The following is a 22,180-nucleotide window of genomic DNA, read 5'->3' as shown; positions in this document are numbered from 1 at the left end:
CCAGGAGCTCCATGGGAGCCACCCGGCCCATGCGCTCCGAGCGCCTGCAGGGGCCGCGGAGCCTCCGGGCGCGGGGACAGGGACGGGGCCAGCGGGGCCGGGTGCCGGCGGGGGGCGGGTGAGTAACGCGCGTGAGGCGCAGTCATGCTCCGGGGCCCGCCGTCACGTGGCCCTTCCGCCACCATAAATCCAGGGCGGCGGCGGCCGGGACGGCCCGGAGCAGGGACAGGCCCAGGGCAGGTGCACAGGGATGGGTTGGGATGAGATGGGATGGGGATGCGATGGGGTCAAGGACCCAGGGCTGACGTGGGGTGCTGGGTGCGGTGCCCCATCCTGACTCCATGTGGGCTCCATCCCAGCCCATCCCAGCCCCATCCTGGCGCTGCTCTGGCCGCCCTCACCGTGGCCCCGCTCAGCCCCGGGGCCAAGACAAACGGCGCTGGAGCCGGTCCCGGCCGCAGCCCGCACCCCTGTTGTCCTTCCCGGCCGGGCCGGCTCAGCCGCTCCGCTCTGCTCCCAGGTTATGCGGCCCCGGCTCCGGCCCCTGAGCGCCGCGGGAAGGAGCCGGGCTGAGCGGGCCGCGCCGGCCCCCGCCGCACCATGAGCCACTCGCCGGTGTCCTCCGAGATCCACCACATCGTCTCGACCGCCTTCACGAGTGTAAGTGTCAGCGCGGACGCGCGGAGCGGCGGCACCTGCAATGCGGGCACCGGGGGCACGGGCGAGCGCCGAGGCAGGGCTGCGGTGCCAGTGCAGCCCATGGGGCAGGGCTGCAGCCCCAGTGCAGCCCGTGGGGCAGGGCTGTGGGGTTCTAGCACCGTGGGGCAGGGCAGGGCCATGGCCTTGTCGCCCTTGCGGGCACCGCGGGTGCGAGCAGCGTGCTGGGCGCCCGCCCGCCCGTCCATCCCTGCGCCCGGCGGACGCCGCTGCGGTTCCCGGGCGCCGGCGTCGCCTGGGCCGCGCGGCGCCGTTAATGATTAACCCTTGGGGCTGCCCGGTGCCACGGGCCTGTCCCAGCACGGGGCACGTGACGGGGACGGCAGCGCCCGCGCGGCGCTGCCGGGTCCTCCGCGCCGCTCCATGGATTTCCTGCTGCGCTCGCGGGTGAGCCGGGGGCAGCGGCGGGTGCTGGGGTGGGGGCTGCGCACCTGCACCGGGCAGGGATGTGGGGCTGGCACCGTGGGGCAGGCGCTGGACCCGCAGCCTGGGCAAGAGCAGTGGGGCCGGCAGGACCGGGGCACCGTGTGGGCATTGGGGGCTGGTGCAGGCCGGGGACCAGATGGATCAGGCAGAGCATCCCGGGGACACACAGGGGGTGAGGAGGGGTCCAGAGGGTCACACAGGAGGTTATTGGGGCGACATGGGGATAAGGAGGAGTCCAGATGGATCATGCAGAGCATCCCAGGGGGATGTAGGGGGTGAGGAGGGGTCTGGAGGATCACACAAATGGTTGTGGGGAGTGAGGAGGGGTCCCAGGGGGTCACACAGGGATGTGTGGGGGACCTGGAGGTTGGGGAAGGATCTGGGGGGTCACACAGGGGCATGGGGGCACACAAGGAGCAAGGTGGGGTCAGGGGGGGTCCCGTAGGGTGTCCAGGTGGGACCTGGAGGTTGGGGAAGGGTCCAGGGGCGTCATCAGGGGGCCAAGGGGGGACACGGGGAGCGAGGAGAGGGTCATGGGGTGGGGGGGCAGTGCCCTGAGCACCGCGTCCCCCGGCACCCTGGGGCGCCCCAGCCCCCCGGCACCCCCCGTGCCCCACACGGGGTGTCTCCCCGTGCCCCCAGCCCGGCCCCCGCGGCCCCACGTCCCGGGGTTACCCCGGGTCACTGCTGAGGCGATGGGGGGACTGGACACGGATCCCCGGGCAGGGACCGGGCACTGCCCGAGCTGGGGGGCAGCGGGGGCCGGGGGGGCCCTGCAGTGCGGGGGGGCAGAGCCACCGCTCGCGGTCACACAGCGGGGTCCCCGCTCCGTGCGGGGGGGGGGGGCAGAGCCGACACGGGGGACAAGGACAACGGGGCAGCCCGGGCGGCCCCGCGCAGCACCGGGGACGGCTCTCGGCGGGGGCGGGGCCGGGGGGGGCACGTGCACCGGCGGGAGGGGGCGGGGGGGTCCGCGCGTCCCGGCGGCGGCCGCGGTACCGGGCGGGGGCGGGGCGGGCACAGCGCGGGGCTCCGTGCGTCCCGGCGGGGGGGTCCGTGCGTGGCGGGGGGGTCCGTGCGTGGCGGGGGCGGCGCGGGCGGGGGGCCGGGGGCGGCGCGGGATGCGGGCGGGCCCCGCGCCCTCCGCCGTCCCCTCGCGCCCGCCGCTCCGTCAATATTTGGCGAGCGCGGGGCCAGGAGCCGCCGCCGCCCCCGCCGCGCCGTGACCTTCCCGGCCGGGCCCGCGCCGCGCCGCCCGCATAAAGCGCCGCAAAGGCGGCAGCGGCGGCTCCGGCACCGGCCCCGGCTCCGCCATGACTCAGGTAGGACCGGCCGGCGCGGGCCCGCGCGGAGCCCGAACCCGAACCCGCACCCAGCACCCGAATCCTGCACCCTCGTACATGCACCCGTGCACCCTGACCCTGCACCCAGCCCGTGCTACTGCACCCAGCGCGCGTGGCCCCTGGGTGCATTGTGGGGGTGCAGCGCAGGGTGACAGCTCAGGGTGCAGTGGGAAGGTGCAATGTGGGGGACACGAGGGTGACAGGACTGGGACGCACCGGGAGGGCACCAGTGTCAGGTGTGTGGTGCAGCGCAGGAGTGTGGCACGGGGACAGTGGGGTGACAGCTCTGGTGTTTGCTAGGGGAGCACAGCACTGGGGACGACAAGGTGACAGAGACAGGACGCGCTGGGGATACAGCACCGGGGACTGGTGGTGCCAGATCTGGGGTGTGCAGAGGAGCACCGCACTGGGGACAGCAGGGTGACAGCTCTGGTGTTTGCCAGGGAGGGCAGCAGTGGGGACGGGAAGGCGGCAAGTCCGGGATCTGTGGGGGGACCCGGCAGCTCCAAGGTGCACCCGGCCACGGTGCAGAGGGGCTTGCGGGGACGAGGGTGGCCGAGGGTCCCTGTCCCTCGGCGCGGCGGTGCCGCTGAGCGCCGGCGCTGCCCCCAGCCCGAGCAGGAGGCGCTGGGCCCCGGCTCGCCCCGCTTCGCCGAGGAGGACGAGAAGGACCTGAACAAGGCGCTGGGCGTGGAGCGCTTCGAGGAGATCCTGAGCGACGCGCACCCGCGCAGCGTCGAGGACGCCGGCCGCAGCTACGGCGAGGAGGACTTCGAGTGTGAGTGGGGCCGGGCCGCGTGCCGGGCGCCGCGCGCGGGGCCGGCTCCAGGCCAACGGCCGCCGCGTCCCCCGCAGACCATCGCCAGTCGTCCCACCACATCCACCACCCGCTCTCCACCCACCTGCCCCCCGACGCCCGCCGCAAGAAGGGCGCCCAGAAGAAGGGCAAGAAGAAGCGGCACCGGGCGGCCGCCCCCGGCGAGACCCCCACCATCGAGGAGGCAGAGGAGGATGAGGACGAGGCGGGTGACACCGAGACCGAGCGCTCGGCGGAGGATCTCCTGCAGGGCAGCCCTGCGGAGGCGGTGCAGGTGCAGCGGGGTTGGGGTGCTGGGTGCATTGGGGAATGCATGGGCGGGTGCATCGGTGGGGTGTGTGCACGGTCATGTGTGTGGGTGCATTGGTGGATTGAGGTGTGTATGTGGGCACATTGATGGGTGTGCGCACCAGTGCAGGGGTGAGTGCATGGGTGATGGTTGGGTGTGTTGGTGCGTGCAGAGCTTTGTGCATGGGTGCAATGTGTGGGTGCATTGGAGGATTCAGGGGTGCATGCATGTGTGCATTGGCGTGCGCAGCGGTACGTACATGGGTACAATGATGGGTTCAGGGGTGCATGCATGGGTGCATTGTTGGTGTGCGCTGTGGTACATGCATGGGTGCAATGTGTGGGTGCATTGATGGGTTCGGGGTGCATGCATGGGTGCAATGTGTGGGTGCATTGATGGGTTCAGAGGTGCATGCATGGGTGCAGGGTGGGTGCGATGCAGGGCTGGCTCCTGGGCGATCGTTTGCACAGGCGGGTCGGGAGGCTGGTGGGTTTGCGCAGGCGGGTCGGGACCCCGCGGGGGCTCCTCACCCTTCGCCTCAGTTCTTCCTGCAGGAGGACGAGGCCCCCGAGCACCGCGCAGAGGAGGCGGCTGCCCCCGCGGCCGGGCCGGGCTCCCCCGCCGAGGCCGGCGGCCCCGCGGCCCCCGCGGTCCCCGCAGCCAGGTGAGCGGCTGGGCGGCCGGGCGGGCCGGGCTCTGCGGCCGGCGCCACCTGAGCGCGTCCCCCTTGCAGCCCCGATGGCGAGCGGGGCCGCCCCGCGGAGGGGCCGCCCCCCGAGGAGCCCGGCTCCCCCGGGCGCCCCGTCCCCAAGGCGCAGCCGGGGCACCGCAGCTACAACCTGCACGAGCGGCGGCGCATCGGCAGCATGACGGGCGCCGAGCAGGCGCAGTACCAGAAAATGCCCACGGACGAGTCGGAAGCGCAGACGCTGGCCTCGGCCGACCTGGACTACATGAAGAGTGAGTGTCCGCCGGGCGCGCTCCTCCCGGCCCGGGTGCTGCGGAGACCCCTTGGGTGCTGTGGAGACCCCCCCGTGTGCCGGCTGCCACCGCCAGCGTCACCGTGGGCGCCCGTGTCCGCAGGTCACCGCTTCGAGGACGTGCCCGGCGTGCGCCGGCACCTGGTGCGGAAGAGCGCCAAGGCGCAGGTCGTGCACGTGGGCAGGGACCACAAGGAGCCCAGCACGCGGCTCCGCAAGCAGGACCGGCAGCCCCACGAGGTGCGGGGGACACGGAGCGTCGCGCTCGGGCACGGGCGGCCCCGGCGCAGGGACCCGCTGCATGGGAGCAGCTCCACGGGTGCCCCGTGGGGGACGGGGCCGCCCCGTCCCTGCGTGCGTGGGCTGCGCCGCTGCCCCGCGCTCACCCGCGCGCCCCGCAGGTCTTCGTGGAGCTGAACGAGCTGGTGGTGGACAAGAACCAGGAGCTGCAGTGGAAGGAGACGGCTCGCTGGATCAAGTTTGAGGAGGACGTGGAGGAGGAGACGGACCGCTGGGGGAAGCCGCACGTGGCCTCGCTCTCCTTCCGCAGCCTCCTGGAGCTGCGCAAGACCCTGGCGCACGGTAGGGCGGCCGGGCGGGCGCCGCGGCGGGCGCCGCGTGGGGCCCCGCGCGCCTCAGCCCCGGCTCCCGGCCGCAGGCGCCGTTCTGCTCGACCTGGACCAGAAGACGCTGCCCGGGGTGGCTCACCAGGTGGTGGAGCAGATGGTCATCACGGACCAGATCCGGGCTGAGGACCGCGCCAACGTGCTGCGCGCGCTGCTGCTCAAGCACAGGTGAGCTGCGCCCGCGGCGTCCCCATCCCCGCGGCGTCCCCATCCCCACGGTTTCCTTGTCCCACCAGCATTCCCCGTCCCTGTGGTGTCCTCCTCCCCGCAGTGTCCCCATCCCCACGGTGTCCGCGTCCCCGGGGTGTCCCCGTCCCACTGGCATTCCCCGGCCTCGCAGCATCCCCCTCCCCATGGTGTCCTACCGGCATTCCCTGTCCCCATGATGTCCCTGTCCCACTGGCATTCCCTGGCCTCATGGCATCCCCTTCCCTGCGGCGTCCCCTTCCCCACAGTGTCCCTGTCCCACTGGCATTTCCTGTCCCTGTGGCGTCCCTGTTTCCATGGCGTCCCCGTCCCTGTGGTGTCCCGTCCGCACGGTGCTCGGCCCTCGCTGACACTCCTGCCGTTTGCCCCGCAGCCACCCGAGCGACGAGAAGGACTTCTCCTTCCCGCGCAACATCTCGGCCGGCAGCCTGGGCTCGCTGCTCGTGCACCACCACAGCACCAACCACGTGGGCGAGGGCAGCGAGCCGGCCGTCACCGAGCCGCTCATGGGCGGCCACGGCGCCGAGCACGACACGCGCGTGGACGTGGAGCGCGAGGTGAGCGGGGCCCCCCCGCCGCCCCCCGCGCCGCCGCCGCCGCGGCTCCGCCGACACCGCTCCGCTCTGCCCGCAGCGCGAGGTGCTGACCCCCACGCCGCCTGCCGGCATCACGCGCTCCAAGTCCAAGCACGAGCTGAAGCTGCTGGAGAAGATCCCGGACAACGCGGAGGCCACGGTGGTGCTCGTGGGTACGGCGGGGCTCGGGGCCGGGCGTCCCGCGGCGCCGCGCGGGCGCTGACCCGGCGCTGCCCCGCAGGCTGCGTGGAGTTCCTGGACCAGCCCACCATGGCCTTCGTGCGGCTGCAGGAGGCCGTGGAGCTGGACGCCGTGCTGGAGGTGCCCGTGCCCGTGCGCTTCCTCTTCGTGCTGCTGGGGCCCAGCAGCACCCACATGGACTACCACGAGATCGGGCGCTCCATCTCCACCCTCATGTCCGACAAGGTGAGCGGCGCCGCCGGCGGGACTGGGCTGCGGCCCAGCGGGAAGCATGGAGCCCTCTCAGCTGTGTCCCCACAGCTCGCTGGGGACAGCGAGACCCTGCCTGGCCGCGGCCAAGGTGTCTGTGCACATGGAGAGTCCCTGGGACACGACCCTGCCTGGCTGTGGCCATGGGTGTCAATGCAGACGAGGGGTCCCAGGGCCCCGTCCCTGCCTGGCTGTGGCCGTGGCTGTCAATGCAGACAGGGGGTCCTGGGGTCCCATCCTTGCCTGGCTGTGGCCATGGGTGTCCACGCGGGCAGGTCCCAGGGCCAGGTCCCTGTTGGGGCTGTGGCCATGGCTGCCCCACGCGCTCTGACCCGCCGTCCCCGGCAGCAATTCCACGAGGCCGCCTACCTGGCCGACGACCGCCACGACCTGCTCAACGCCATCAACGAGTTCCTGGACTGCAGCGTGGTGCTGCCGCCCTCCGAGGTGCAGGGCGAGGAGCTGCTGCGCAGCGTCGCCCACTTCCAGCGCGAGATGCTCAAGAAGCGCGAGGAGCAGGAGCGGCGCCTGCTGCTGGAGCCCAAGTCTCCCGAGGAGAAAGGTGCGGGGCCGGGGCCGGCACCGGTGCCGCGTTGGGCCGGCCGCGCTCACGGCCGCTGTCCCCGGCGCAGCCCTGCTCAAACTGAAGGTGGTGGAGGACGAGGGCGAGGAGGAGGACGACCCGCTGCGCCGCACGGGCCGCCCCTTCGGGGGGCTGATCCGGGACGTGCGGCGCCGCTACCCGCACTACCTGAGCGACTTCCGCGACGCGCTCAACCCGCAGTGCATCGCCGCCGTCATCTTCATCTACTTCGCTGCCCTGTCCCCGGCCATCACCTTCGGGGGGCTGCTGGGTGAGCACAGGCACTAGTGCGGGCAGGGAGCGGGACCGGGACGGGGAGTCCGGAGTGGGGCAGGGGGAGCTGGAGCGGCGGGGCCGTGGGGCGCTGCACGTGGCCGTGGGGCGCTGCACGTGGCCGTGGGGCACTGCACACACAGCCGTGGGGTGCTGCACGTGGCTGTGGGGCGCTGTGCGTGGCCGTGGGGCGCTGCGCGTGGCCATGGGGTCACTGCTGCATGGCGGGTGCGCACGCTGCTCTGCGCCCGAGGGCAGGGCGGGCGCTGCCGCCGGTGCCGTGGCTGCGGCATCGCCCCAGGGCCCGTGCGCGAGTGCCTGACCCGCGCTGCCCGCAGGCGAGAAGACGCACGACCTGATCGGCGTCTCGGAGCTCATCATCTCCACGGCGCTGCAGGGCGTCCTGTTCTGCCTGCTGGGCGCCCAGCCCCTGCTCGTCATCGGCTTCTCGGGGCCGCTGCTCGTCTTCGAGGAGGCCTTCTTCACGGTGAGGGCGGGCGCGGGGCCGCGGGGCCGTGCGGGGCCGCAGCGGCCGCGCTGCTGACGCCGGCCCCGTGTCCGCCCGCCGCGCGGCACCGGCAGTTCTGCACGTCCAACGGGCTGGAGTACCTGGTGGGACGCGTCTGGATCGGCTTCTGGCTCATCCTCATCGTGCTGCTCATGGTGGCCTTTGAGGGCAGCTTCCTGGTGCGCTTCGTGTCCCGCTTCACCCAGGAGATCTTCGCCTTCCTCATCTCCCTCATCTTCATCTATGAGACCTTCTCCAAGCTGGCCAAGGTGGGAGCGGCAGCGCCGGGGCCGCGGGGCGTGCGGCGGCGCGGGCTGAGCGCGGCGCTCTCGGCAGATCTTCCAGGAGCACCCGCTGCACGGCTGCCTCAAGGCCAACGGCTCCGACGGGGAGGCCGCGGGCAACGCGAGCGCGGCCCCGGGGAACGGCACGTGGGGCCGCTCCGCGCCCAAGGTGACGGGGCAGCCCAACACGGCGCTGCTCTCCCTGGTGCTCATGGCCGGCACCTTCTTCATCGCCTTCTTCCTGCGCAAGTTCAAGAACAGCCGCTTCTTCCCCGGACGGGTGCGTGGGGCCGCGCTGCGGGGCGCAGGGACGGGCGCCGCGCGCCGGGCCTGGCCTCGTCACGCTCTCCCTGCAGATCCGGCGGCTCATCGGGGACTTCGGGGTGCCCATCGCCATCCTGGTCATGGTGCTGGTGGACTACAGCATCCAGGACACGTACACACAGGTGAGCGCCGGGCGGCCCCGCGCGGGCGGGAGGAGCGGGACGGCCCGTGCCAGCCCGTGCCAGCGCCGCCCTGTCCCCGCAGAAGCTGAGCGTGCCCAGCGGCTTCTCGGTGACGGCCCCGGAGAAGCGGGGCTGGGTCATCAACCCCCTGGGCGAGAACAGCGACTTCCCCGTGTGGATGATGGTGGCCAGCGGCCTCCCCGCCATCCTGGTCTTCATCCTCATCTTCATGGAGACCCAGATCACCACGTGAGCGGGGGGCGGCCGAGGGGCCCTGCGGGGCCATGCGGGACGGACCGCGCCATGCCGTGCCAAGCCGTGCCATGCTGTGCTGCGCTTTGCCATGCCTTGCTCTGTGTGTGCGTCTGCGTGCCGAGCCATGCCACACCGTGCAGTGCCATGCCATGCTATGCCGAGCCATGCCATGCCGTGCCAAGCCATGCTGTGCTGTGCCGGGCCGCGCCAACACTTCGCCCATGTGCCCAGGCTGATCATCAGCAAGAAGGAGCGGATGCTGCAGAAAGGCTCCGGGTTCCACCTTGACCTGCTGCTCATCGTGGCCATGGGCGGCTTCTTCGCGCTCTTCGGGCTGCCCTGGCTGGCGGCGGCCACGGTGCGCTCGGTCACGCACGCCAACGCGCTCACCGTCATGAGCAAGGCCGTGGCGCCCGGCGACAAGCCCAAGATCCAGGAGGTGAAGGAGCAGCGCGTCACCGGGCTGCTGGTGGCCGTGCTCGTGGGTAGGTCGCGCCGGGCGCCCGCGGGGCAGCGGGACCGGGGCTGCCGGCCGCAGCTCTGGGTCCCTTGGGCGCCGTGGCTGACGCTGCTCTGCCCAGGCCTCTCCATCGTCATCGGGGACCTGCTGCGGCAGATCCCGCTGGCCGTGCTCTTCGGGATCTTCCTCTACATGGGCGTCACCTCCCTCAACGGCATCCAGTTCTACGAGCGCCTGCAGCTGCTGCTGATGCCCCCCAAGCACCACCCCGACGTCCCCTACGTCAAGAAGGTCGGGGCCGCGCGGGGCCGGCGGGGCGGCCGCGGGGACCCGCGCGCGGCCATGGCGCTCACGGCCGTCCCCGCAGGTGCGCACGCTGCGCATGCACCTCTTCACCAGCCTGCAGCTGGCCTGCCTGGCCGTGCTCTGGGCCGTCATGTCCACCGTGGCCTCCCTGGCCTTCCCCTTCATCCTCATCCTCACCGTGCCCCTCCGCATGTGCCTGCTCAGCCGCATCTTCACCGACCGGGAGATGAAGTGTGTAAGTACCGGGACGGCCCCGCGCTCCGGCGGTGCCGCGGCCCCGCGCCGCCCCTCACGGCCGCGTCCGCAGCTCGACGCGGACGAGGCCGAGCCCGTCCTGGACGAGCGGGAAGGGGTGGACGAGTACAACGAGATGCCGATGCCGGTGTGAGCCGCGAGGCCGTCCGGGCCGGCGCCGCCGCCTGCGCCTTGGCCCCGGGCGCCGCTCCTTCCCGCCGGGACCTGCCAAAGAGGAGCCCCCGCTGCCCCGCGGCGCCCACCGAGGCGGCCCCCAGCGCGCGCCGCGGGGCCAGCCCAACCAGACAATCAGGTCCTTCAGCGAGGAGGAATTCCACGGCAATAACGAGCTCCCGGCGGCGCCGGGGCCGCCCCGAGGGCCCCGTCCGCGGAGGGGGTCGCGGCTCGCGCGGCCGCCCCCGCCCCAATAAACGGAACGGACTTTGCACACTTTTCACCGGTTTTATTGGAAAGTTCTCCCCGCTCCCACGCCCCCTCCGTCCCGCCCGGCCCCTGCTCCCGGCGCCGGCGCTGCCCGCGGGGACGGAGCCGGCCGGGCCCCCGGCTCCCCTGCCCCTCGCCGACACAATAAATATCCCCCGCTGCCCGCGGGCAGCTCCGTCCCCCGCGGCCTCAGAACCGCAGCTCCCGCAGCTTCTGCCGCAGGTAGTGCTTGGCCTCCTCGATGCCGCTCACCTTCTCCAGCTCCGTGTAGGGCAGCTGCAACGGGACAGCGAGAGACCGTCAGCGTCGGCATCCCCATCACTGTCCTTATCCCCACCGTCCCCGGCATCCCCATCCCATCCCCACCACCATCCCCATCCCCACCACTGTTCTCATCCTCATCCCCCTCCCCACCACTGTTCTCATCCCCATCCCATCCCCACCACCATCCTCATCCTCGTCCCCGTCCCCGCTGCCCTCCGGCTCCGGTGCCGGCAGCAGGAAGGACGGGAGCCCCCGGCAGCACCGAGGAGCCCCGGGGTCACGGGGCGGCGCAGGGGGGCACCCGGGGCACCGGCTGCACGGCGGGGCCGGGGCTGCAGGACGGCGCTGGGGACGGCTCCAGCGGGGCAGGACGGCACCGCGGCTCCGGGGGAAGGCCGGGACCTGCAGCAGGGCAGGGGCTGCTGCTGGGGACGGGGCTGGCTGGGCATGGGCAGAGCGGCAGCAGGCACGGGACCTGCTGCAAGGGGCTGCAACGCGCTGCAAGGGGCTGCAACGCGCTGCAAGGGGCTGCAAGGAGCTGCAACACACTGCAAGGGGCTGCAACGTGCTGCAAGGAGCCCCGGGAGCACCAAGATGCTGCAAGGTCAAGCAAAGTCAAGTAGTAAAGAACGGAAAGGAGCAGCGAGGTACTGCGAGGTACTGCAAGGTCAAGCAAGGAGCAGCAAGAGGCTGCAAAAGGCAGCAAGGGGCTGCATGGCGCAGCAAGGAGCCACGAAGAGCACCAAGGAGCTGCAGGGTACTGCAAGGTCAAGCAAAGTCGAGCAAGGAGCTGAGAGGAGCCGCACGGAGCCGCAAACGCAGCAAGGGGCTGCAAGGAGCGACAAGGGGCTGCAAGGAGAACCGAGGAGCAGCAGGGAGCACCAAGGAGCCGCCAGGAGCGCCAAGGAGCCACCAGGAGCACCAGGGAGCTGCCAGGAGCACCAAGGAGCCGCCGGGAGCCGCGAGGCATCGCTGGTGCTCAGCAGCAGCCGGGCAGGCGGCTGCAGGAGTGCAGGCTCTGCCAAGGCCGCAGCAGTGAGAGCCCCGCGCAGCCGCTCCTGCAGCCCCGCGCAGCCGCTCCTGCGTGTGCAGCCCCAGCTCCTGCGCTGCAGCCCCAGCTCCTGCATGTGCAGCCCCAGCTCCTGCGTGTGCAGCCCCAGCTCCTGCGCTGCAGCCCCAGCTCCTGCGTGTGCAGCCCCAGCTCCTGCGCTGCAGCCCCAGCTCCTGTGCTGCAGCCCCAGCTCCTGCGCTGCAGCCGCTCCCGCAGCCCCGCGCAGCCGCTCGCGCCGGCTCCCTGCGCAGGGGCCCACGGTGGGACACGGTGCCGCTCGCGGGGCTCCGGCAGCGGCAGCGGTGCCCGGGGGCTCCCACGGCGGCACCAGGCTGTGCCGGACACGGCCACCCCCTCCCCAGGGCCACAGCACCCGCCAGCCCCCCCGTGCTGCCCCAGTCTCCGTTTTAGCGGCTCTGCAAGGCCCGGAGGACACCAGGGCGTATGGAAAGGGAAGCTCCTTCCCTCCCGCGCTGCCTGGGGCTGCCCCTGCCCTCTGGAAACGCTCCTTGGACGGCACGCGGGACGGCAGCGAGCGGGACACGGCGCCGGCAGAGCCGCGGGGCCGGCCGGGGGCAGCAGGGCTCAGCTCGAGGCCGCGCTGGCAGCAGGGACCACGAGAATCCCTGCAGGTGCAGGGAGCGCCCCACGGCAGCACCGCCCTCGGGAAGCGAGACGAGGAGAGGGAACGCCGAGCACGGAGCAGCCCGCGGACACAGGGCAGGAACCCTCCTCTCTCCTCTGGGAACACGGAAAGGCGGGAGAGCTTCTCCCTGGGCTCCCACGAGGCAGCGCCTGCGCCGGAGCCGATCCGCACTGAGGGGTGTGTGGGGAGCCCATCCGCACCGAGGGGAGCGGGGGGAGCCGATCCGAACCGAGGGGAGCGGGGGGAGCCCATCTGCACCGAGGGGAGCGGGGGGAGCCGATCCGAACCAAGGGGAGCGGGGGGAGCCGATCCGAACCAAGGGGAGCGGGGGGAGCCGATCCGCACCGAGGGGAGCCTGGGCACCATCCTCATCCCCGCGGCAGGACGGCAGCCCGGAGCGGGGCCGGGAACAGGCTGCAGGCTGATCCCGGCTGTCCGGGAGCCTCCCCGGAGCAGGGCCGCAGCTGCAGGGCTCCCCGGCTGGTCGCGGGGCGGGCGCCGCGCGGCCTCCGCTCCGTGTCCGGGCACACCGGGAGGGCAGCGCTGCCGGCAGCGCCGCGGGCAGCCCCGGGGACGCGGCTCCCACCGCCGGGCTGCAGGGATCCCACACAGAGCCTGGGCAGCTCCGGGGAGCCCTGGAACCACGGGATCGTCAAGGGACCCCCAGAGATCACCCAGTCCAACCCCTGCACACGCAGGGTCACCTAGAGCACGTGGCACAGGACTGCGTCCAAGCGGGTTTGAAGATCTCCAGAGAAGGAGACTCCACAACCTCTCTGGGCAGCCTGTTCCAGGGCTCTGGCACCCTCACTGTCACTAAACATTTCCTGAAGTTCCTGCGGAACTTCTGGTGTTCCAGTTTGTGGCTGTTTGCTCTTGTCCTGTCGCTGCCACCACTGAGAAGCGCCTGGTCCATCCTCCTCCCTCCTCAGGGTACCTGCAGCCCCGGGCCAGCTCCCTCTCAGCCTTCCTCTTGCCCTGCTCCCTGCTCTTCCTCACTGCACAGCCCTGCCTCCCCCGCCAGCCCAGCCGGGACACCGTGGAGCTGCCAACGGGAGGGAGCGGAACCGCCAACGGGAACGAGGGCCGTGCCGGAGCGCACGGGGCCGCGGGAGGGTCCAACGCGGCGTGTCCTTCCCCAGAGCCTCCGAGGGCCGCGCGCTGGCAGCACCGGGACAGGGTCCTGGTCCTGGCCCTGCCGAGCGGCGGGTGGACCTGGGGCAGGGGGCTGCAGGGACCCGGCAGAAAGCAACGGGTCCGGCCGACGGATCCTGTGGCCGAAAGAGGCAGGGAAGGGCCAGTGCAGGTCAGGACCGGCAACGCGCGTCCCGAAAAGAGCAGGATCCCGTGGAAGGAAACCTTGCCTGGAGCCCGCAGCCAAGGCACCGGCGCTGCTGCCGGCAGCTGGAGCGCAGCCGCGGGCAGCAGGAGCGGGCACAGCCGGGATGTGTCCGGACGGCCGAGCGGGGCGCCAGGCTCCGCGCGCGGGAAAAGGACTCGGCCGTGCGGCCCGCGGCGCTGCAGGGCACAAACCTGCCCGAGGGCTCCGAGGGGCCGAGGGCTCCGGGCGGCCGGGACGCTGCGCAGCCCTCGCAAGGACGCGGTCCCGCGGGACGGGGCGGCCTCGGCGCGGTGCCGTGTCCCACCGCGCTGCCGGCCCAGCCCGGCCTGCCCAGAGCGCGCCCGGCTGCAGCGCCCGCCCGCGGGAAGCGCCCGGGAGCGGGGCTGGGAGCGCGGGGCTCTGCGGGGCCGGGAGCGGGAGGCTCTGCGGGGCCGGGAGCGGGGGGCTCTGCGGGGTCTGGTCTCTGTGCACGGGGTGGGAGGGAAAACCAGCGCCAGGCTCCGAGTGACACCCGGGGACAGGACACAAGGCAAAGGGCATGAATCTGACATACAGAAAAGCCTCATTTAAACATTAAACAAAAAGGTTTCTAATATAAGAAAGCCTTTTTTTTTTCCCCTTTTCCTAGGAGAGCTGTAAAACCCTGGGCTGCTCAGAGAACAGCCCATTTCACCCCCAGAGATACTCAGGATTCAACCGCACAGGGTCCTGAGCAACCTGCTCCAGCTGCCCCTGCCCTGAGCGGGACGTTGGTTGGACCAGCCCATCTCCAGGAGCCCCTTCCAGCCACAGCCCTCCGGGATTCCCCACGGCCGCAGGAGCAGAGCAGACAAACCCCGGAGCAGGAAGGACCAGGAGCGGCGGAGCAGCCCCACGCAGCAGCGCACGGAGCTGCCTGCGGCTCCCGGCCCTCGGGAGGCGACCGGAGGGAAGGGGCCAGAGCTGGGAACCGCACGCGGGAAGGAGCGAGCGCAGAGCTGCGGCTCCCTCCCTGTAACACAGGGCTTGGAGCGCCGCATCCAACGGCCAGAGAGCCCGTCTGGAAACGGGAGCTGCCGCGAACGGGGCGGAACGGAGCCCGCGGAACCCACGGGAGGAGACGGGAGCAGACGCTCGCGAGGAGGCGCTGACAGGCGGCCGCAGGCCCCGCTCCGGCCGTGCTCCTGGCCCCGCTCCGGTCCCGCTCACGCCCCACGCTCGCTTCCTACCGGCTCCACGGGCACCGGCCGGCGGCTGCTGCAGGCAGGACACGCAGGAGCTGTCCCAGTGAGTGGCCCCGGAGCAGCCGGGCCCGGGAACGGCGGCTCTGGAAATCGCTGCCGCTGCCCGGGGCAGAGCTCGCGGGGCCGGTAGGAAGTGAGCGGTAGAGCACTCTGCAATGGCCGTTGGTAGAGCAGCCCCCTCGGCCCCTGCTCCCTGGGCACAGCGCCCTAAAACCCAGCCCGAGCAGAGCCCCGCGGGAGAGCTGAGCCCCTTTGGCCCTGGGAAGGGCTCCGGGAGCGCTCGGGCCGCGGGACAGCACAGACGAGGAGCTCGACCCACGCAAGGTGCAAACCGCTACGGAACGCGGCTCCACGGCGCGCGGCACCGAGCGGCTCCACAGCGCGCGGCCACCAAGCAGCTCCAGAGCACACGGCCACGGCGGGCGCCGCGCAGCTCCAGGGCACGCGGGCTACGCACTGCTCGCCACATCTCTGACCAATTCACGTGAGCTCCCAAAAGCACAAGCACACAGGGATAAGGGCCCTGCGCTTCTGAGTTCTTCCTTTTTCAGCAAGATCCATCCTCAAGCTAAAAACCACCTCAGGACCAGCTCTGCAGAAGCCCAACACCCCAGAGCAGCAACTCAGGGAATGCTCTCACCCAGCGCCCCGTACCCGAGGGGCTGAGCCCAGCCCAGCTCTGCCCCACGGGCTGTGATCACCGCAGCGCCGCGGGCCAGGACGGCAGCTCCGGACGGGCGACGCCGCTGCGCGCCCCCGCAGCCCGCGCTGCCCCAGGCTCCTCCTCACCCCGCGAGCGGCACGGCCGGGCCGCGGGGCAGCCGCTAAGAGCAGGGAGCCCCGCTGGACCGGGCCGCCGGCCACGCGCCTGCCACCCTGTCCCCAGGGCCGCCGGTGCCACCGCAGCGCCTCGCGGCGCGGCAGGGTCAAGTGCCCCGGCTGCCCCAGGGCCAGCTGCAGGGCCGGTGCCAGAGCCGGTGCCAGAGCCGGGACAGCAGCTCCCGCACTGCTCCCTCCCGCTCCCGGGGCCGGACGGGCCCTGCAGCGCGTCCCGGGTGGCCCAGGCTCCTACCTGCACCAGGGAGTAGCCCAGCAGGCGCAGGTGCCGGTCGCGCATGGCTCGCGAGCCCACCAGGATGTCGGAGTTCTGGCAGTAATGCCACTTGTCGTTGACGGACAGCACCACCCTGCAGCGCACAGAGACGGGAAGGTGGCGTCACCGCGCGCCGGGTGCCGCGCACGAGGCCGGAGCCGCCTGGGGACGCGGCGGCAGCGCGAGGGCAGCCCGGTCCCGCCGGGACGCGCGGCGCCCGGGGCTGCCCACGGGAAGGGGCTCCGGTGGCGCGGGCGGCACCGTCCCCGGACCCGACGGTGGCACGGGCGGGTGTCCCCGCAGGGAGCGGCCGCGGCGCCGGTACCTCCGGATCTCCTCGGCTCCCTGCGGCCCCTCCGCCGGGCCCCTCTTGGGGCTGGGCCGGCGCGGGGAGGCCGGCGGGCAGGGCTCCTCGGCGGCCGCAGCGCTCCTCTCCTCCGCCTCCTCCTGGGCTTGCTCCGCCGGGAAGCGGCCGGGATCCTGCGCGGGGCAGCCCGGCGCCGCCGCCTCCTCCTCCAGGATCTTGCCGATGGGGAACTGGAAGAGGGAGGCGGCGGCGCCGCCGCGCGGGGAGCAGTCGGGGGTGCCCGCGGGCGGCGCGGAGAGGCACTCGGAGGGGCTGCTCAGCGTGGAGCTGCCCTGGCTCTCCAGCGAGGACTCCTTGCTCAGGCCGCAGTAATAGTCCGAGGGGGGCTGGTAGCAGGGGCCCCCCGGCGCGGGGCACAGCGCCGGCAGGAAGCGCCCGGCCAGACTGTTCTCCCGGGAGCCCGGGGGGCTGCCGGGCGGCTCCGCGGCGAACGGGGCAAAGTCCTGCAAGTCCGAGGCGAGGGCCAGCACGCTGGAGCGCAGGGCGAGCGCCGCGGGAGAGGCTGCGGCGTGCGCAGCGGGAGCCTTGGCCGCCGCGGGGACCCGCGACAGCGGCAGCACCGTGCCCGAGCGGTTGATCCAGAGCAGGAAGTCTGCGGAGCGACACCGCGGGTGAGCGACACCGCGGGTGAGCGACACCGCGGGTGAGCGCCGGGCGCGTCCCAGCGAGCAGCGCCCGCGCGGGGGACGCGGTACCTGTGCAGTATCCCGGGGGCAGCACCTCGTCCTGCCGGTAGCACTCCTCGCCCACGAGCTGCCGCAGCGCCTCCGCCACCAGCCCCTTGTAGCTGCGGGAGACGGGCCGTGAGCGCGCGGCGGGGCCGGGCCGGGCGCGCTGCCAGCCCCGCTCCGCTGCCAGCCCCGGGAGCGCCGAGGCCGCGGGCTCCGCCAGGCCGGGGCTCCCGTGTGGACCTGCCCCGCGGCGCCCTCGGGCCCCGCAGCGCCCTCGGGCCCCGCTCCCACCTGTACTTCCTGTTGGCCTCGTCGGCCGTGAGCGCGTGCTCGAACATGAGCACGCGGTAGCGCGGGTCCAGGCGGGGGCCGCTGTAGTCGCGGAACTCCAGCTCCACGGCCGCGTCCAGCAGCGAGAGGTAGCGGCGCACGATGAGCGCGTAGGGGCTGCCTGCGGGCACAGCGCGGCGGGCAGCAACGGCGCAGCGGCCCCGCGGCGCCCGCCTCGCGGCACGACGCCCCACGTACTCATCACGTTGGTGATGAAGGCTGGGGAGAAGACTTGGTGCAGGACGCTCTGGGGGAAGTGGCTGAGCTGAAACATGGACATGAGGATGTTGACGGTGGCCAGGGGCGAGCTGCCCGCCTTCTGCTCCAGGATGGCCTCCAGCTTGGGGAAGAGCTCGCCGTGGTTGGCCGGGCGGTAGTTCATGCGGCTGAAGGGAAACACCAGCTTCTGGATGACCTGCAGCCCGAGGGAGAGGGGTCAGCCCAGCCCGGGCAGGCGGCAGCACAGGCCAGGCCCAGCCGAGCGCAGCGACGGGCACGAGGCGGCCCCGCGTCGCGGGAGCTCGGGGCCCGTCCCGGGGCCAGGGGCACCGCGGGAAGCCCGTTGGCAGCGGCGGACACGCGCGGGCAGACACCGACCTTGCTGTCGAGCTGCTCCCCGCGCTTCAGCAGGAAGGTGGCGATGGTGTCGAGCAGCCGGGGCTCCCGCAGCCTGTGCCGCGCCACGTACTTGGCGATGAGGGCCATGGTGTAGGGGGTGAGGTTCTCGGCCTTCCGCGGGAGCCACTCTGCGGGGAGCAGGGCGCCGTGAGCCCACAGCGCGGGCAGGAGGGGCGGCCGGAGCCGGCAGGGCCCTCTGCGAGGAGGCGCCGGGCGCGGGGCCGGTTCCGCTCGCACGGGCCCACGGAGCAGCCGGGAGGAGCCGCCCAAACCAACCTGCCGCTCGCGGCCCCGCAGCCAGGGCCCTGCAGCCCGGGGCAGAGGCACCTTCTGCTCCGGCTGCCAGGACTGCAGGCCCTGGCGCTCGCGAGGCCCCAGCGGCTGCTGTCAGACCCACGCGTCCTCCGGGCCTACAACGGAGCGCCCGGCTGGAGCCCCCAGCAGCCGGAGCCCGGCGCCCGCCCTCACCTGCCATGCTGCGGATGAAGCGCTCCTGCCGGTTCTCGTAGAAGAGCTGGGAGCTGAAGATGGCCTCCAGGGCCTTGTTGTTGGCCTCCTGGGCGCACAGAGCCAGCATCTCGTCCAGCAGCGCCAGCTCGTGCTCCCGCATGGCGCTCACCTGCCCCAGCGTGTGCCGCACGAGCCGCAGGATCTTGCGGTTGTTGATGAGCTGCTGGTCGGAGGCCGGGTGTCCCTGCAGCGCCTGCGCGCGCAGCCGGTAGTAGGAGAGCAGCAGGAAGAGGGTCTGCGGGTGGCGCTCCTTGTCCAGGTGCCGCTCCAGGCTGCTGAGGCAGGACTCGACCAGGGGGTGCGGGCTGGCCGGGTGCAGCCGCATGACGCTGCTGAACACCATGGACACGTCCTTCTGGTTGAAGCGGCCCAGGCGGCTGCGCGACTCGTCCTCCAGCACCCGCACGAGCGCCGACTCCCCGGGCAGCCCTGCGGGGAGACGCGTCAGGAGCCGGACCCCGCGCCGGGGACAGCGCGGGGACAGCCGAGGGGAGGCCGCCCCAGCACGGACCGAAGCGGTTCGAAAGCACAAGGCAGCGTCTCGGTGCGAGAGCTCTCGGGGTGAACAACACCCCTCACAACGTGCTTCTAGAGGCCTGTCTGCAAGCCGACCAAATCAGGCGCCGGCACGTTTCCGACAGAGCAAACGTCTCCGCGGCACAGGGATTTACCCTTCCTAAGCCCCCTCTCTCCCCCTGTCAAACAGCGCAGGGAGAGGCGCTTTCCTCCAGCGCAGACGTGTTATTGCACGGGGGCACCGCGCAGGGAGGGGAGGCCAAGGGCAGCGGCCGCGTCAGGAGCGATATTTCCGAGGGCGCACGGAGCGTTATGGCACGGCGGGAGGCCCCGGGAGCCTGGGCCAGCCGACAACACGTCAGTCTTCACAGGGGCTTTAAAGGAGCGAAGGCAGCATGGGGTAGGACGCTTTGTTTTATGGTTAATCAGGACTCGGGCGGCCGGCAGGGAGTGAAGGATTGGTGTGAGCAGCCGCTTTGTTCCAGCCGCCCCGAGGAGGCTGCCGGGCGGCCTCGCTAACGAGCGCGGCAGCGGGAGGGCAGCGCGGGCGGCGACGCGCGGGTCCGGCCGGGGCGACGGGGGCAGCAGAGCCAGCGGCGCCCGGGTCAGTAAACACGGGGCGGGCGGCACTGCGGGGGACAGGAACTGCCTTCCTGCGCCGCGCTAATCCCGAGCGGCTGCCTCGGCGCGAGGGCCCGGGCGCCGCCGCTCGGGAAGAGAGCAAACGGAGCAAGGAAGGCGAAGGCGGCGGGAGGGAGCGTCGTGTGGGAACGGGGCTGCCGAGGGGCTCCGGGCAGGGCCGGGGCCTCCCCTGCCGCCACCAGCAGCCCAGGGCCGCGAGCCCCTCCATGGGGAAGGGGAGGCCGCAGAGCGCCGCGAGGAGGGAGCCGGGAGCCCTGCCGGGGCCGGCGCCGCTCCCGCCCGGCACGGGAGCAGGAGCCGCTCCGCAGGCTGGGGCTCCGCGGGGAGCGGAGCAGGGCCCGGCGCAGCCGCAGGGTGTCCAGCGCGGGGCGGCCCGTGCAGCCGCTCCCAGCGCGATTCCCACACGGCACCACGGCCCAGCGCGGCACCCGCCGGCACTCGAGCAACGTGGGCGCAGGGCCTGGGGCTGCTCCCCGCAGCCCTTCCCGCTGCCCCCTCTCCCGCAGCCCCAGGCCCCACGGTGTCCCGGTGTCCCCAGGCCCCACCACGTCCTATCAGCCCCAGGCCCCGCCGTGTCCCAGTGTCCTGCCGTGCCCCGGTGCCCCGCGTCACTGCCGTGTCCCACCAGCCCTGCGGCCCCGCCGTGTCCCGGTGCCCCGTGTCACTGCCGTGTCCCATCAGCCCCAGGCCCCGCCGTGTCCCGGTGCCCCGCGTCACTGCCGTGTCTCGCCAGCCCCAGGCCCTGCCGTGCCCCGCGCGCTCACCCAGGGCCGCCGCCGCGTACAGGCAGTTGACGATGCTGAAGTTGTCGAACTTGGCGCAGCCGCTGACGATGGCCTGGGAGAGCGCCTGGAACTCGGGCTGCTCCAGCACGTGGCCGGGCCCGCGGCTCTCGCCGTTGAGCACGGCCTGGCCCTGCTGCTGCTGCAGCAGCTGGCCCAGCTTGTGCAGCGCGATGGGGTAGTGGCTGGCGGACACCTTGCCGGGGTTCTGCGTGACCCAGCGCAGCACCTCGCCCACGCTGCGCGAGCGCTCGATGAGCCGCTTCATGGTGAAGAAGGTGTCGTAGCTCATCTTCTCGTGCACGAAGCTCCAGCTCTTGCGCTTGCCGTGGCCCCGCGGCCGGCAGGCGTCCGGCGGGAAGGCGTGCAGCAGCCCATGGCCGTAGGGGTCCAGCGGCAGCAGCAGCGCGCGCGGCTTGGCCTTGCCCGCGCAGTAGCAGGCGGGATACATGCCGCCCGCGTCACCAGCAGCCAGGCCCCGCGGCAGCGCGGGCCGCGCGCGGCTCAGGGCGCGCAGCCATGGCAGCCGGCGCAGCATGGCGAGGGCACGGCGGCTCGGCGGGCTCCGCGGGACGGGGCGACCCTGCGGGAGGAGGGGCGTGAGCGGGGAGGGCCGGGGCCGCCCGCGGCACCGGGGACCCGGGCTGGGGGGACACGGGACGGTGGGGACTGCAGCTGGGCCAGGGACAGCAGGGACGAGGTGGGGACCCAGGGCCGGGACCCAGGGCCGGCCCCCGGGCCAGCAGAGATGGCTCCTGGGCCCGGGACAGCGGGGACGGCGCCTCGGCCCCCCGCCCGCACATGGCCCGGGGCCTCCGTCGCGCCCGGTGGGGCCGCAGCCCGCGCAGGCACCGGGGCCCTCCCGGCCCTGCCCCCGGCTCCGGCGCGGCGGGGACCCCCCACCCGCGGGCCGCGGGGACGCCCCGGTCCGGCCCCGCAGCCGCAGCGCGCCCTGCCGGGACCAACCCCGCCCGGGGCCCCGGCTCCCCCGGCCCCGCGCACGGCGGGGCCCCCCCGCCGCCCGCCCCGGCGCTGCCGCCCCCGCCCGCGCGGAGGCCCCGCCCCGCCCCGCCCCGCCCCGGGCCCTACATGGCGCTCGCGGCCGCGCGGGAGCCGCCGCCGCCGCCCCGGCCGCTCAGCGCCGCCCGGACACCGAGCCCGCCATCTTCCCGAGAGCCCCCGCGCCGCCCCGCCCCGCCGCGGCCCACACTTCCGGCGGCGGCGCGGGCGTGGCCGCGCGCTCCTTTGCATATGCAAATACCCCGCGCGAGCCCTCCAATGAGCGGGCGCCCAGGGGCGGGGCGGGCGGCGCAGGCGCGCTGCGGGTCTGCGGAGCGCGCGGAAGCGCCGCCCCCAGCGGCGGGAGCGCGCCCGGCCCCGGCAGCTCCGGCCTCGGGAGCGCGCACGGCCCCGGCCCCGCGATGCAGCACAGGCGGCCCCGGGAGCGCGCACGGCTCCGGCCCTGCGGCTCGGCACAGGCAGCTCCGGCCTCGGGAGCGCGCACGGCCCCGCGGCCCAGCACAGGCGGCCCCGGGAGCGCGCACGGCCCCGCGGCCCAGCACAGGCCGCCCCGGGAGCGCGCACGGCCCCGGCCCCGGCCCTGCGGCGCAGCACAGGCAGCCCCGCTGCGATCACAGTCGTGTCTTTATTTCCAAGGAAGCCCCGCGAGCAGCCGGGGCGACGCGGCCGCACCTGCACTGGCAGCACATGCGGCCGGCAGGACCCGCTCACGGCCCGGCCGCGGTGCCACAGCAGCCAGGTCTGGGCGCAGGCGACGGCGCCACAGGGGCAGCGTGTGGCAGCGGGAGCGCCCAGCCCGCGGGCAGGCATCGCACGCGCCGACAGCAGCGGCTGCGCCGCGGCCGGGCTCCCGAGCGGGCACGGGGAGGACCCTCACGGCCA

The 22,180-nt window shown here is 73.4% G+C and overlaps 3 protein-coding genes across 3 annotated transcripts in view; 1 reads left to right on the top strand and 2 right to left on the bottom strand.

Annotated features, from left to right (window-relative positions):
• The window catches only part of LRRC61 (leucine rich repeat containing 61), a 275,533-nt gene that overhangs the window by 169,543 nt on the left and 83,810 nt on the right, over positions 1-22,180 (bottom strand). The gene's annotated exons all lie outside the window — the stretch shown is intronic.
• Positions 346-9,977, top strand: SLC4A2 (solute carrier family 4 member 2). The gene is made up of 22 exons (XM_088519971.1): positions 346-660; positions 3,099-3,264; positions 3,342-3,577; positions 4,135-4,256; positions 4,326-4,552; positions 4,676-4,812; positions 4,974-5,154; positions 5,231-5,366; positions 5,779-5,962; positions 6,039-6,153; positions 6,222-6,406; positions 6,779-6,992; positions 7,063-7,284; positions 7,625-7,773; positions 7,869-8,063; positions 8,131-8,358; positions 8,435-8,524; positions 8,607-8,773; positions 9,011-9,264; positions 9,361-9,530; positions 9,607-9,780; positions 9,853-9,977. Exons 1-22 carry the CDS (start codon positions 601-603, stop codon positions 9,931-9,933), a joined length of 3,693 nt encoding a protein of 1,230 aa, XP_088376097.1. The 5' UTR covers positions 346-600; the 3' UTR covers positions 9,934-9,977.
• On the bottom strand, positions 10,395-20,816 carry FASTK (Fas activated serine/threonine kinase). Its single transcript, XM_088519953.1, has 9 exons — positions 20,261-20,816; positions 18,297-18,767; positions 17,808-17,956; positions 17,409-17,625; positions 17,172-17,331; positions 16,905-16,996; positions 16,168-16,801; positions 15,822-15,936; positions 10,395-10,499 (listed from the first exon to the last, which is right to left on the bottom strand). The coding sequence occupies exons 1-9, from the start codon at positions 20,814-20,816 to the stop codon at positions 10,413-10,415; spliced, it is 2,481 nt and encodes an 826-aa protein (XP_088376079.1). The 3' UTR covers positions 10,395-10,412.

The sequence above is a fragment of the Tinamus guttatus genome, unplaced genomic scaffold (assembly GCF_059628265.1).
Source record: "Tinamus guttatus ecotype Peru unplaced genomic scaffold, ASM5962826v1 Tinamus_guttatus_pri_ptg000078l, whole genome shotgun sequence".
Taxonomy (NCBI): domain Eukaryota; kingdom Metazoa; phylum Chordata; class Aves; order Tinamiformes; family Tinamidae; genus Tinamus; species Tinamus guttatus.
This window is presented reverse-complemented; position numbering and strand designations above follow the sequence as displayed.